The sequence below is a fragment of the Euprymna scolopes genome, chromosome 10 (genome assembly GCF_053919585.1).
Source record: "Euprymna scolopes isolate OS-2025 chromosome 10, ASM5391958v1, whole genome shotgun sequence".
In the NCBI taxonomy this organism is placed as follows: domain Eukaryota; kingdom Metazoa; phylum Mollusca; class Cephalopoda; order Sepiida; family Sepiolidae; genus Euprymna; species Euprymna scolopes.
Window position 1 is genome coordinate 63,439,221 of NC_136491.1, and position 16,256 is coordinate 63,455,476.

The 16,256-nt window shown below is 34.2% G+C and overlaps 1 protein-coding gene across 5 annotated transcripts in view; it reads left to right on the forward strand.

The window, feature by feature from the left end:
- The window catches only part of LOC145286018 (intermembrane lipid transfer protein VPS13A-like), a 965,259-nt gene that overhangs the window by 261,291 nt on the left and 687,712 nt on the right, over nt 1-16,256 (forward strand). For all 5 annotated transcript variants that reach the window (XM_080134633.1, XM_080134635.1, XM_080134636.1 and 2 more), the window contains exon 18: nt 15,288-15,425. In XM_080134633.1, coding sequence (XP_079990759.1) covers nt 15,288-15,425 — 138 coding nt within the window. The remainder of the gene's footprint in view (nt 1-15,287; nt 15,426-16,256) is intronic.

The window sequence follows — 16,256 nt, forward strand, 5'->3', positions numbered from 1 at the left end:
AAAAGCAGGAGGCTAGAGACGAGTCGGCAGTGTCTTGCAAACTGTGTGTGTGGGTGTTTCTGGCGATTGGAGTGTGTCTTCTTTTACCACGGTTATCACGGACAGGAATTCCCTCTCTTCTGGAGGTGGGCGATATTGACTATTTTGAAGTTCTACTGTTGCTGACAGAACATTTATTTATTTTTTTTTTTTTTTTGCCTACTACATTTTTGTTTCAAGCTATTTCGACCCGAATATGGCAAAGGTGCGGATAAGCAGTGATATTATCAAGCCGTTCTCTGGCGAGGGAGACGTTGTAGCGTGGCTGAAAAAAGTGAGACTTGTCGCACAACTTCAGCAGGTGGATGACGTAGCGAGTCTGCTACCTTTATACCTGGAAGGCGATGCGCTGGCCCTCTACATGGAAATGGAGGAGGACGATCAAAAGAAAATAGACCAGATTGAGGCTCGATTAAAGGAGGCATTTACTGATGACGCGTTTGCAGCATATAGAAAAATAACCATGGTTAGATGGGCTGGTGAACGTGTGGATGTGTACGCCAACAAGATCAGGCAGTTGGTTGGATTGGCCGGATTCACAGGAGAAAGCTCAGAGAGACTCACAAAATTAATTTTTGTCACTGGATTCCCTGACACCATCTCAATTGCTCTTCAACAGGTGCCGAACATCAAAGCCCTGACCATGGGGGAGCTAATGTCGAGAGCGAGAATTTTGACGACGACTGGCGAACAAAATCAGGATGTGGTTGCGGCCACACGCTCACCCAACAACAGGGCCCAGAATAATCCTGTTAACGTGACCTGTTTCAAATGCAATGTTAAAGGCCACCTTGCAAGGGACTGTCGAAAACGTGGAACACAGTGTTACCGTTGCGGTGAGAGTGGACACTGGGCTCGGAACTGCTCGGGAAACGAGCAAGGGGAGGACGCATAAGCGCCAGTCTCCTTCCCAACCAAGATGTGAACACGACGCTCCCGGTGATAAGCATCCATGTTGACGGGACGCGATGTTTGGCGCTTATTGATACAGGATGCTCCAGGACAATTTTACATGCAGACCGGTGCCTGTCTTGGAGAAAAACAAACGTAAATGTCAACACAATTGGTGGAATGTCCCATGCGTGCTGCGGTGTTGGAACGGTCTCTGTATCCACTGATGAAGGTGTGTCTGCCAGAGTCGATGTGTTGGTGGTGCATGGCAAGCCACTGGGATTTGACTTGCTTCTAGGGATCGACGCCATAAAAGCTCTAGGAGGTGTCGTTGTCAAGCCTACAGGATCAGTACGGCTGGGCGCCAGGAAAAGTATTAAATGCGCAGCCATTTCTATCGATGAACCAGATTTCACTGCTACCTTTGACCATCAAAACCGAACGTGGACCGCATCGTGGAAATGGTCTGTGGACCACCCCCCTGAAAGGCTGCATAATTGAGTGTCAGAGTACCCAGTGCCAGCAGAAATTCGTGAAGAATCCACGCAGGAGCTCCACACCTGGATAGATAATGGTTAGCTCGTGCCACACCCAGAGGATAAATTGGGACCCCCCAAAGGTCTAATTCCCCTGATGGCTGTGATACAGCAGAACAAAGCCAAAGTGCGCCCGGTGATGGACTACCGGGAGCTAAATCATTACGTAGACGCATTTACGGCCAACGCAGATGTTTGTGTGGCTAAGCTGCGTGAGTGGAGACAAAAAGGTGCTAACGTGTCTCTACTGGACCTCAGAAGAGCATACCTACAAGTCCGGGTCCATGAGACACTGTGGCCATACCAGACTGTGGAAATCGATGGGAAAAAATACTGTCTGACCCGTCTGGGGTTTGGTTTGAATGTGGCTCCCTTGATAATGAGAGCAATTGTCAGCGAAGTACTATCTCAGGAAGAAGTTATAAGCCGCGCAGCATCTGCTTACATTGATGACATTTTTGTCAATGAAGACGTGGTGCCCGCGACCCGTGTGAGAGAACACCTCGCGCAGTTCGGGTTGGAGTGCAAGAACCCGGAGCAGTTGAAGGACGGTGCACGGGTGCTGGGATTGGCAGTCAGGATGGAACGCAATGAACTGCGGTGGAAGCGAGGAAATGCAATTCCGGAGGCTCCCAGTATTGTTACGCGACGAACAATCTTTTCTCTGTGTGGTCGACTTGTCGGGCACTTTCCGGTGTGCGGTTGGCTTCGTGTGGCTTGCGGAATACTCAGAAGGAGAGTAAGTTCGGTAACGAAGGGCTGGGATGATGAAGCAAGGGACGCCGTACTACATCGTATGATGTTTGAAACCTTAAAATCTGCACAGCAGAACGATCCGGCACAGGGAAATTGGTGTGTGGACGGCAAAGAGCTGAATGTATGGGTCGATGCTAGCTCCCTAGCAATTGGGGCAGCCTTGGAGATGTGTGAAACTGTGCTGGAAGATGCATGTTGGCTGCGACCTGAAGATGACTCTCAACATATCAACTTGGCTGAACTGGATGCCGTATTGAAAGGCATCAATTTGGCTCTCCAGTGGCAGAGCAAGGTGCTACACATAAAGACAGATTCTGTTTGCGTATACCATTGGGTCTCGGACACGCTAACTGGAAAGGCGCGAGTACGCACCAAAGCAGCAAGCGAGATGCTTATTAGGAGGCGATTAAGCACTCTTAAGGAGCTCGTGAAAGAGTACGGGCTGACAGTGGATGTGACGCTGGTTCCATCAGCACGAAACATTGCTGACCGACTGACACGAGTGCCACAGCGGTGGTTTGAGGCAATGAAAAAGAAAAACGGTCTTGACCCAGTGATAGGCGCGGTCCACACAGACGAGCTGGATGAGAGTCAAATCATGGCTATTCACAAAGATAGTGGACATCCGGGGGTGCGACGCACTACCTACTTTGTCAGGAGAAGATGTCCAACCACGACAAAAGCAACTGTCAGAACGGTCATACAGAAATGCGAGGAATGTCAGTCCATTGACCCAGCGCCAGTCAGGTGGGAAAAGGGAAAGCTGGAAGTTAACGAGAATTGGCAGAGAATTGGAATGGATATCACGCATTATGGCACCTTCCATTTTTTAACTTTAACAGACTGTGGTCCATCGCGTTTCTCCATTTGGAGGAAATTGGCAAGGCAGGACTCGGCAAGCGTGATTCATCAGTTGGAGGCAGTGTTCCTCGAGCGTGGCGCGCCGCATGAACTCCTTTTAGACAATGACACAGCTTTCTGCAGCAATATGTTCCAAGCATTTGCATGTAAATGGGGAGTTCACTTGCGATTCCGTTGTGCATACGCTCCAGCCGGGAATGGCATAGCGGAGTGATGTCATCATACAGTGAAACGAATAGCGGCTAGAATGTGTTGTCCCATACAGGAGGCTGTCTACTGGTATAACATCACACCAAGAGACGACACATGTCCCTCCACTGCGCCTGCCAACAGGATTTATCAATACGAAGTTCGAGTAAAGGAGACCAATCTCGCAACTGCGTCCCCAGGTCCCAAGAACAGCTTTTACCAGGTTGGAGATCGCGTATGGGTCAGAAGACCGCAAAATCGATGTACCACGAGGTTCGGCAAGGGTGAGGTGACCAAGGTGATCAGCCCTCAGTCGATTTTGGTGGACGGTGTGCCTCGTCACGTGAAGGATTTGCGCCCTCGCCATTATGTTGTTACATCAGAGGAAGAGGGAGACTCAGACAGTATGATGTCTTCTGAAAAGACAGAGTATGATGCAGGACGACGAAGAGGATTTTGAGCCATATAATGTACATACTGAAGAAGCGGAGGAAGGACCACCCGTCTTGCCTCTACGAAGGAGTACCCGACAGAAACGAATACTGCCCCCCTGCCCTGATTGTGAAACACCGCCTATGGAGCAGACTGGTGGCAATAATGGCGATGAGGAGGATGGCAGGGAGGAAGTGCTGCCTCCGGTTCTTCGGAGAAGTACCAGACAGAGACGACTGCCCCCCTGCCCCATTTGTGATCATGAGATCAGGGGGGAGTGTAGCAGAAGTAGCAATAACTAAAATGAGGGGAAAAAGAGCTTACCTCGGGTACGTCTGTTGTGTCACCAGTTGGGGGGAAAAAGAGAATTCCAAGATGGCGTCCGGGGGTTTTTATTAGCATTTACCCCATGCAACTCTCGGAAAATCACGTTTCTGTCTCATGTGATTATGCAAATGGATAATTCCCGGCCACTATAAAAGCAGGAGGCTAGAGACGAGTCGGCAGTGTCCTGCAAACTGTGTGTGTGGGTGTTTCTGGCGATTGGAGTGTGTCTTCTTTTACCACGGTTATCACGGACAGGAATTCCCTCTCTTCTGGAGGTGGACGATATTGACTATTTTGAAGTTGTACTGTTGCTGACAGAACATTTATTTATTTATTTTTTTTTTTGCCTACTACATTTTTGTTTGTTGACGAGGTCATTGACATATGTGCTGATTTTCTTTATAGAGGCCCTGGCGCCCTCTCCTCTTTTCCTGAGGCGGTGTTCGTTGAACTTTTGGAACTTGCTACTAAATCAGTTTCCTTTAGTTTCAACGATGTGATGTATCGCCAGTTCGACAGTATATCGATGGGATCACCCCTTGGCCCAACTTTGGCCAATATTTTTGTGGGTTTTTTAGAATAGACGTTGTTTGACAAGTGCCCTAGACCAGCATTTTACATGTGTTATGTTGACGACACTTTTTCTTGTTTCGCAACGCATGATGAAGCTATGTCCTTTTTCCACTTATTAAATAATTTACACCCTTCTCTCAAATTTACGATGGAGGTGGAAAAAGATAACTCCCTTCCTTTCCTTGATGTGTTAGTTTCTAAACGTGGGCTTTCCTTTATGACATCTATTTATAGAAAACCCACTTTCACTGGTCTTTATCTTAGTTGGGATTCTTTTGCACCCACAACCAGGAAACTAAATCTTATTAGAAACTTAACCCATCGGGCACTTGCTATTTGTTCCCCACCTTTTATTGATGTGGAAATTGAAAACATTAAAAGGATTTTTATTACTAATGGATATCCACCTCCATTAGTTAACTTAGTTATTAATAAAAAAATTCAATCCTTTTCTGAGCTACCAAAATACGGTCCATGTAGATTTCGGGTATACCTTAAGTTACCCTGGATTGGACTTGAAGGCCAACTTATTTGCGATAAGATTTCCTCTCTGGTGTCTTCTAATTTTGGTGCTCTCTCGCTCCGTAGCGCCTTTTCCACAAAAACCGCCTTTCCCTCATTTCGTAAGGATGTCTTGCCTATCTCCCAAACAAGTAATATTATTTATAAATTTCAATGTCGGTGTTGTGCCGTCTATATAGGCAAGACAACCCAGCGTCTTCAGGTCAGAATCGCCCAACATGTTCCCCGTTTCATCCGAGATCATCAACCTACTACCAGAAAATCTCAACTGATAGAATCGTCCATCGGCCAACACTTGGTCGATAAAAAGGAGTGCGGTCTTGTTTTCTCTCCAGAGTGTTTTTCTGTTTTGTACCGAGGACGCACAAAGTTCCACCTGTCTGTCCTCGAAGCACTTGCCATCATTGCTAACCCCCCTACGTTGTGCAAGCAAAGAAACCTCCGGCTTCAATTAGAATTATTTGGGTAGTCAGGTTTTTTTTTTTTTTTCTCTTAACCTCCTCTCCGCTCTTATTCCATATCACTACCAAATATTCTAGAAAAATAATAATTTTCAGACTTATGACCCTTGAAAATGTTAGTCTGAACGAAAAGCGCTTTGGGTGTATTTTAACGATCGTTTTTAATCGACTTATTTATTTTATTGAATTGTACATATAACTTGCCCCATTATATATATATTTTTTTTCTTTTCCTCACCCCGGTTTCCATTTTTTTAGTTGACTGAAAATATATATAAATATATATATAAATATTTATATATATTTATTAATATTTATTTATATATATATATATATATATATATATATATATATTTATATATATATATATATATATATATATATATATATTTATATATATTTATATATATATATATATATATTTATATATATATATATATATATATATATAAATATTTATATATATATATATATATATAAATATTTATATATATATATAAATATATATATATATATATATAAATATTTATATATATATATAAATATTTATATATATATATATATATATTTATATATATATATATATATATTTATATATATATATATATATATTTATATATATATATATATATTTATATATATATATATAAATATTTATATATATATATATAAATATTTATATATATATATATATATATAAATATTTATATATATATATATATATATAAATATTTATATATATATATATATATATATTTATATATATATATATAAATATTTATATATATATATATACATATTTATATATATATATATATACATATAAATATATATATAGATACCTATATATATTAATATATATGTATATAAATATATATATATATATATTATTATACTGTTGGTAGAGTTTTTCAGTAACTCATAACAACAACACAATATGTCATTCCAAAGAGTGCTCAATGCATGAAACAGAGCAATATATTGATTGTTGGAGAGCTATTGGCTACACATTAGCAAACGTGTTTCAATGACCCCCTAGCAGGGAAAATCACCTCATCAGGCCAAAAACCAACCACGAAACTTTCAATAAAGACCATCCCTTTATATTAAAGTCAACTTTACAGGGTTGAACCATTCTAAAAAGAAAGAGGGGTACTAACAACCTATATCAAAACAAACAAATATAACCTATTCACAAAATAATATTAGGTTTTTCAAGGTATAATTCTGAAGCAGATTTATTATAAGTTTGCATTAAATTTTCTAGCTCCAACCATTATAATTATAATTATAATTTTTTCGTTTGTTTTGTTAATACGGATTTTTAGAACTATTACTCAAATATCAGAGCAATTCATAAATTTTACTAAGGTTTTTTTCCCACTTAAAATCGAGATATAAATATATACATATATTACTAAACTATAAATTTAGCGCTATTTCTCTATATAATACAAAAAGTACCGACATATATACAAACAAACGTGAAAATTTATATATATACAAATTACTCTTATAATATGGTTAAGTATATTAGTAACTAAGTCTAATTATATTATTCACGGTAAAAATTTCACTAAAAATTATTTTTATAAAATTTAATAGATTCTTCGTTAAAAATTTAGCGTTTAAAATAGATTTAGGTGTTTAAAATAAATAAGTAAGTAAATAAGATTTAGCGTTTAAAATCCTGAAATAAATAATAAAGCATATTACAATATATAAGTCGATGGTATGGTTAATTCGTTAATATTCTTATAATTTTTTCAGTGAATGTATTTGGAAATGTTTACAGGAAATTGCTGTTTCCTGTTTAATGTTCAATAGTTTCTCCTGGTCTTTAAAATTCGTTATTTCTAATTTTTCATGAAGGCATAAAAAGCACGGTGCATGTAATGAATTACATACTTTCGATCTTCTTATGATCCGCCATTCTAATTTTGGAGTTTTATTCTCCTTTATTAATTTCCCATATTGAAGTGATAATGATGTGTCTTTTTCGTATTTTTGATTAGTAAAAGAACTTTTATGCCCATAGAATCTTTCTTTAAAAGTTGCCTGCGTACTATCTATATAAAATTTTATATCACTAGGATTTTCCTCAGGGAATATTTTAGCCTGGTAAACTACTGATTTCGTTAAACATTTATTATTCATGGGACAAGTACTAAGAATTCTGCAGTTACATTTTTCAGTATTTTTATAATTATTATCTTTATCATTATGATTTATTTCCCCAGTATTTTTACTATTATTGCCTTTTAGTATCCTATTATTATGCTTTTTAATAATTCTTTCAAGATTTTCACAACAACTATAACCCAATTTTACAGTATTTCTATTGAAAATACTATTTAATATACTACCTGGGGGAAAGTGCCTATCTAGTAATTGCAAAAATTTCCTACCCAGTCCAGTTTTAAGAGCACTATTAAAGGGAGGTAAAAACCAAATTATTTACCTGTTTCTTGTTTTACGATTATTATTATTATTACTATAGTTGCGTTCATCATTACTATTCTTTTCAAATGTAATGTCTGCGTTTTTGAAACCACTATTTCTTAATGCTACATTGTATCTTTCTTTATAGCTATTAAAAACTTCTTCACTAGATGAATTATTGTTAATTCTCCTTTCTATCGAGGCTGGGATATGATTAATGATGGAAGGTGGGTGATTCGACTTTGGATTAATATATATAGGACTTGCGTTTTCTTTCAAATATGGTTTATAATTATTTTTTTTGCAAGTCAAAGCTTACATCCAAAAAATCTACTTGTTTTAAATTACTATTTATTTCTACTTTGAAACCAAATTCTTTCATTTTTTTGTGTATAATCTTTCTAATTTTATCGCATTTTATACAGGTGGCATTTTTTATGAACATTAAACCGTCATCTCTATAGAGTCCTATTGTTCCTTCTTCAATATCATTATTATTGGTTAGACTATGTAAAATGTACAATCCTACAAGGTCCGTGAGTTCCGCTAAATCCAGTATTATTTATTTCAGGATTTTAAACGCTAAATCTTATTTACTTACTTATTTATTTTAAACACCTAAATCTATTTTAAACGCTAAATTTTTAACGAAGAATCTATTAAATTTTATAAAAATAATTTTTAGTGAAATTTTTACCGTGAATAGTATAATTAGACTTAGTTACTAATATACTTAACCATATTATAAGAGTAATTTGTATATATATAAATTTTCACGTTTGTTTGTATATATGTCGGTACTTTTTGTATTATATAGAGAAATAGCGCTAAATTTATAGTTTAGTAATATATGTATATATTTATATCTCGATTTTAAGTGGGGAAAAAACCTTAGTAAAATTTATGAATTGCTCTGATATTGGAGTAATAGTTCTAAAAATCCGTATTAACAAAACAAACGAAAAAATTATAATTATAATGGTTGGAGCTAGAAAATTTAATGCAAACTTATAATAAATCTGCTTCAGAATTATACCTTGAAAAACCTAATATTATTTTGTGAATAGGTTATATTTGTTTGTTTTGATATAGGTTGTTAGTACCCTTCTTTCTTTTTAGAATGGTTCAACCCTGTAAAGTTGACTTTAATATAAAGGGATGGTCTTTATTGAAAGTTTCGTGGATGGTTTTTGGCCTGATGAGGTGATTTTCCCTGCTAGGGGGTCATTGAAACACGTTTGCTAATGTGTAGCCAATAGCTCTCCAACAATCAATATATAAATATATATATAGATACCTATATATATTAATATATATGTATATATAAATATATATATATATAGATACCTATATATATTAATATATATATATATATATATTAATATATATATTAATATATATATATATTAATATATATATATATATATATTAATATATATATATATATATATATTAATATATATATATTAATATATATATATTAATATATATATATTAATATATATATATATTAATATATATATATTAATATATATATATATATATATTAATATATATATATATATATATATTAATATATATATATTAATATATATATATATATTAATATATATATATTAATATATATATATTAATATATATATATATATATTAATATATATATATTAATATATATATATATATATATTAATATATATATATATATATATTAATATATATATATTAATATATATATATATAATATATACATAAATAATATGTATGTACATTATATATATATATATATATATATATATATATATATATATATATATATATATATATATATATATATATATATATATATATATATATATATATATATAGAGAGAGAGAGAGAGAGACTAGCATGGGTGACCTGCGTTACCCGGGTGTTTGGAGGCTTATGCTGAACAAAAAAAAAAAACGTTAATTTTTTAAAATTTGACCACTTAAAATGTATTGTTTTGGGCTCAAATCAAGTTATTAAGGTAGATCCATGTCCAAGGAACCTATATCTAAAATTTCAAGTGTGTAGACCCAAAATTGTCGGAGAAGTTTAGTAGAGTTCAGAAAGGTCAAATTGTTGAACTTTGACCGCTTGTCATCCAAATTTCTGGCCGAAAACCGATCAAGTAGATTTTCCCAAATATCAGTACCCTGTATATCAAATTTCCAGTCCGTAGACTAAAAGTTGACAGTTATTGCATAGGGAAATACACACACACACACACACACACACACTTTCTCTCTTATAAATATATATATATAAATATATATATATTTATATATCAAAATATATTTATATATATATATATATACATATAAAGTAACCATGTCTGTTGTTACGAGTATGTGCAAAATGGTATCTACCAAACTACTTTTGATTTACAGGCTTGAATCTTGATATATAGAGGATTTGAACCTGTGGAACAAATTCAATTTGTTTTTTATCCAGTAAAAATAGCTGCTAAGTGGTCAAATTTGAAAAATTGGAACTTGGCAAGCGTAACTTGACTTAAAATACTCCTCAATGCATATGCAAATATACATTCATATGTTTAATTCATTTAATTTGTGAAGCCAAAGCTTAAATGGTAATGAATGGCATTTTGATTTTGATTTTGATTCTGACTGATGCTATCCAAGTCATATGTTTTTGTTTTAAACTTTTGAAATTACTACTATATATTGGGTACAATATTATAATCAATGGAGAATTGGCTCTTTAATAAGATAGATAATACAAAATCTGCATAAACTAAAATATCATATTTAAGCATATTTTATGACTGGGGAACGCAGAGTGGTCAGTTAGTATATATATATATAAATATAATATATATATATATATGTATATATATGTATATATATATATATAAAGTGACCTTGTTTGTCTGTGTGTGGAACGGTCTCTACCAAACTATTCTGTCAAGTTTTGGTCTACAGACTTGAAATTTATGTATAGGGGATTTGAAACTGTGGAACAAAGTTGATTTGTATTTTAGTTGGTAAAAATAGCTGCTAAGGAGTGAGAATCGCAAAAATTGGAACTTGGCAGAGCTATGTTGACTAAATATGTATCTTTTACACTTGTGCAAATAAACAGTGTTATTTTGTAAGTTTTTGTATGTATATGGACTTGGTTTTGAATAATTTGGAGAGCTATATGCTTTGGTTTCGATTCTCGCTGATGGCACATAAGTAATATTTTTTAATTGAATACAATATAATAATAGATAGAGAATTGGCTCTACAATAATAATTAACAAAATTTGCATAAATCAAAATATCATATTTACGCATATTTTATGACTGGGCAATGTCATACCAGTTAACTATTCTTTCATGGCCACCTGGATCTACATAAATTCCTGTTGGACTGAATGTGACATCATCTTGTGGTTAAGAGCAAAGTTTAGTATCTGTCCTGATCCTACACTTCATCATTTTCGTTCTTGATCAGTGAAAATTTCTTCTAGACTGAGGCAATTCCCCCCCCCCCAATCCAGTGCCCCTTTTTAGAGTTTGGTACATTTTGGTGTAGCCGATTCAGCTTGGCTGATCCAGCGCAATTGATTTGGCAGGGGGATTTGTGCTTCATCGTTATAGTCAAAGTTTTTTTATTTTTAAAATTAATTCACTAAACGAAGATGTTTTTTTCTTTGAATAAAATTGAAATAAAACTTATTAAAGCAAAAAATTAATTTGATTCAAAAAAAGAACTTTAACTTTATTCAAAACACAACACAAAAACAAACAACACTTAGTTGTCAACGAGATTATTTTTCATATTGTTTTTCTTAATCAAAAAAACTTTAAAATATTTTAAAGTTTTTAATCCTTAAAAAATTAATCATAAAATAATTAACCAAAAAGAGTTTTTGCAAAAATGATTTTTCCTTAAGAACAATAAAGTTGATATAAACATTAAAAATTTTGAACACAACACAAACTTTAGAAGACTTTTAGAAGTTGTGTATCCCTTTTAAAAATTACCAAGTTTTCCACATTTATGACAACGAGTATCTCTGGCAGGGCATGAAACTCTTAGATGTTTAGATAAGTTGCAAAAATAGCAGGTATCCCTTTTTAAAGTGGCAGTGACCAATTGTTCTTGAAGCTTTGTTAGACAATCGTTATGGAGAGGGGCAGTAGGAACAGGTTGATTTAGCGTGGCGCCCATGGTGTCTGGCTGTAAATAAGAACTAGACTGCTGTGTAGCACATTCGAAGGTATAGTCTTGCTCATAAGCTGTTCTAAGTGTAAGGGTCTTATTCTCAAGAAGATGTTATCTTACCTGGGCATTACGTAAGCCATTAATGAAGGCATCCCAAATGTGTTGCTCTTGGGCCTTTAATGCCGTTATTGGGCAGAATTTGCAATCTTTATCCAATGTCCAGAAAAGTAGGTGTCTAGAAAATATCTCATTTTTGGGCTTTATGTATGTAGCGTTCAGTACATCAATTGCTTCTTTGTAGGTAACGCAATCCAAGATAATTTTGTTGACTGTATGAGACAGGGTTAGGAGCGCACGCTTATTGATGGGATGTCCCGGCCTTTCTGAATGTAGAACCTTGATGAAATTTGTAACTATCTCCCACCAATATTTCTAGCACTTGTCAGTTGAATCACTTTCTGGATCTGTGGTAAATTACTCGAGTCATATAAATTGTTCCATTCTTAATTGAATAAATTGTAATGAAAACAGGACAAGAGATTCCGTCTAGTAATCTTTTATTCAATTAAGAATCTTACTACTCATCTACTTGACAATGTACAGCTTTTATAGCTTGGATTATCAAAGAGGAGATAATCCATATTCACAACAGAAATCTTTTTCATTTTGGGTCATTGCACTGTGAAAACGTACCATATCCAGGTTTAAAGTTACCTTGAACAAATATTCAGATCCTATCTTCTAACTGTTCTTTTAAATGGCTTCTTACACTTTGCTATTTTTTGCTAATAAATTTGACATATACTGTAATAAGTAGTAATACTACATAGCTAGACAAGATTAATTTTAATACTATTTATATTCATACTAAAATTATCCAAATGGACAAGTGATGTAACATTTAGTAGTGCTGATTAACATGACTGTTCTCTGGAGATTGAAGGGTCAATCCTTACTACAGTCAATAAATTCAACATTTATGTTCAACATAAAAATTTCCAAGTACATTAGATTCTCAAATTTGAAACGATGCACCTAAAAAGAAGTGGACATTACATCATCACAAATATTGTGAATATAACAACCAAGATAAGAATAGTATTTAAAATAATATGAAAATGCTAGTGGATATTTTGCAAGCCTCCTTTATCTTTTCTTGACAATGTGTCCTGAACAGTGCTTATCCATTGTCTCTGTTGGGATTTTCTGATTACTCATTTGTCTCAATTCGGATAAAAGAAAAGTTCAGTGAGATCACTGATGTCTCTTTTCATTGCAGAATGTATCGATACTCGGGATAGGGTTGCAATCCCCTGTTCTTATACTGTTCAGATTTAATTTTCTTCTGAAGTCATTATAGAGCATGTCTGCACACTTTGGTGACAAAACCCAAACTCTCTCCTCTAATCTTTTTCACCTGTTAGTTCTGGTGATGTCTCCTTAACGTGACCTCCGGTCACCTATCTAAATGTGGCATGAACAGTGTTACTTATCAATAATTATTTTGGATTTCTAAATTCTTATGTTTATAGCAAGGTACAGCTAAATCTATAAACATATCACTTCACTATTTACGTAATTAACTTACAGCTAAACTTATTTGACCAAAACAATATTTCTATTCTTAGCCTAGCAAGGTCACTTGAAGATTGATAATAGATAATTAACACTTTTAACCCTGCTTTCATGTATCATCACACCATGTATACATACTTCATACTCTTGATCAACAATGGTAATACTCTGTTGTTTGGTAACGGCAGAATATCCTTGAACTTACTTTATCCACTCTTAATTCTTGCATCAGCCTGTGTTCTAAGGTAACAACATTGGTGGACAATCTGAATAACTTGGCCATTCAAATAAGCTTTCTCTACATCTGAGTTGTGATCACTCCCCATTGTCTTACACCTTTTACACACAAACTAGTTATCATCTCTCAACCTATCAATAATTAATGCTTATATGCATTAAAAAATTGAGTTCCCCCAAGCTTCACAAATTGCGCAGGCGGCAAATAGATTAACACCTTTAGCTAGCTCACTCCACCAAAATGAGATTCTACTTCTTTTTTTTTTTTTAGATGATTACATGTGATTATTTTAAAATTTCGAATAGAAAAGCAGTTTTGCACATAGATTTAACATAAAACAATAATCATTTCCAGTCCATTTTAACTTTTTAATCTTATCTAATTGCTTGAAAACTAATCCAGGTAGGTAGAAGAGTCTTGCCTTTAGTAACATTTATTTGTCACATATTTGTTTTTTTATCTCTTTTTTTTGTTGTTGTTAATTACAGTAACAAATGCTCAAATCTCATTCTTCTCTTTTGGGTGTGTGTATAAGTTTAAATGTAGACTTGCTGAAATTTTACGCTTATACAAAACAGTGAACAAAGACAATTTTGTAATCAAAAATAAAATTATTTTATTTTATATTTAAGGAACATTTTAAATTTGAGACATATTCTTGACCTGTCCATCGCTGTCTGCGATCATTGCCCAAACTGCTATACGTTTGTCCCTGGCAACGTACACAGCAAAATTCTTTAATACAATACTATTCTTCTCGCTCTTGCAGAGAGAAAAAAAGAGAGTGATGGAAAGAGAGAAGAATGAAAGGGAGAGAGAGAGAGAGAGAGATGCATACACGCTAAAAACTAAAGCTACCGAAATATTATCATTGTTTAACAACCTGATTGCAACATGTAGGTTTAATCTTTGTCTCTTTTGCACCTGGTTACATAAACAATTTCACTGGTAGCCGTCACCTGTCAATCTTAACCCCAGTTGGAATGTACTGACATTTTGAAATATCTGCACTAACCTGTCTCTGCGTATTTCCCTGTGAGTACTGGACAAATCTGGTACAAAGGTTTATTAATGCAGAAAGCCCCAGTTCCTCAAAAGCTTATCATTGTGCCACATTCTATATACAACAAAATGTTTCAACACAATCTTCCACTTTTCTTCATTATTTTGTAAATTTATTTATTTTCTAATTACTTTTGATTTTATTTTTACATGGAAATCTTTTAATATTGTTGGTTTTATTTCAGCATTCCATATCTGAGCTAACAGCTTTTTTCCAATTCCCAAATATGAAAGTTGAGATGAAAAATGCTGCTGTTGAAAGTTTGCAACAAGCTGTGCAGTATAGTCGCCTGAGTTTGCAGTATGCCATAGAACAGCACAAGGTAATTTATGTGGTTTGATATTTGGTAAAGAAATAGTGGCTTTTAATTCTGAAATGTTTTCGTTAAAGGCATAATGTCAAGAAAAAAAAAAACAGAATTAAGAAATACTGTACTACGTTTTTACTGATTTCTTTCCAAAATAAAAAATTAAAAAAACAATTTACATGCTACAACCTCTTCTCCAGCTTGGTACTTTGTTTTCCCAATACTTTTTAGAAGCATATACTTACAAGAGAGATAACATGAATACTGTCAAAATCCATAGTAAAAGTGATGCTGTGAATAGAACAATATTCAAACAAATTAATTTCCTGTAAAAAAATAGAAACTATAAACATTTTCGTAAACTTGAAACAAGTTAAAGAGAAAGGAACTATTATTTTCACGCCTAAAACGTAGATCACTATATCAACCAGAACTGTCACTTGACCTTGACCTTAAACAACCTGTTGACAAAACGGCTCTAATTACATGGTTTCTCATTTACAAACAATGAACTGATCTGACCCTACCCTTAGTGAATCAATATCATTATTTAAGCAAAAAATAATCTTATATCTAGAAAATGAGGAGATCGTAGACCAAACCAAAATAAACAAAAGATCTATTGTAGCATAGGTGATGAAGGAATCAAACACTTGAACGCCTGTGGTCTGACTGATGAACAAAAAAGTCAAAACAAAATCTATGGAATTTTTACAAAGCACAAATAAACAGAAACATGCATTTGAGAATACATAGGCTGCATGCAAAAATAAAATGAATTCTTAGACGATTTTGTAATCACGATCAAAAGAACTGCACAAATGCATCATTAAATTGATAAATGCC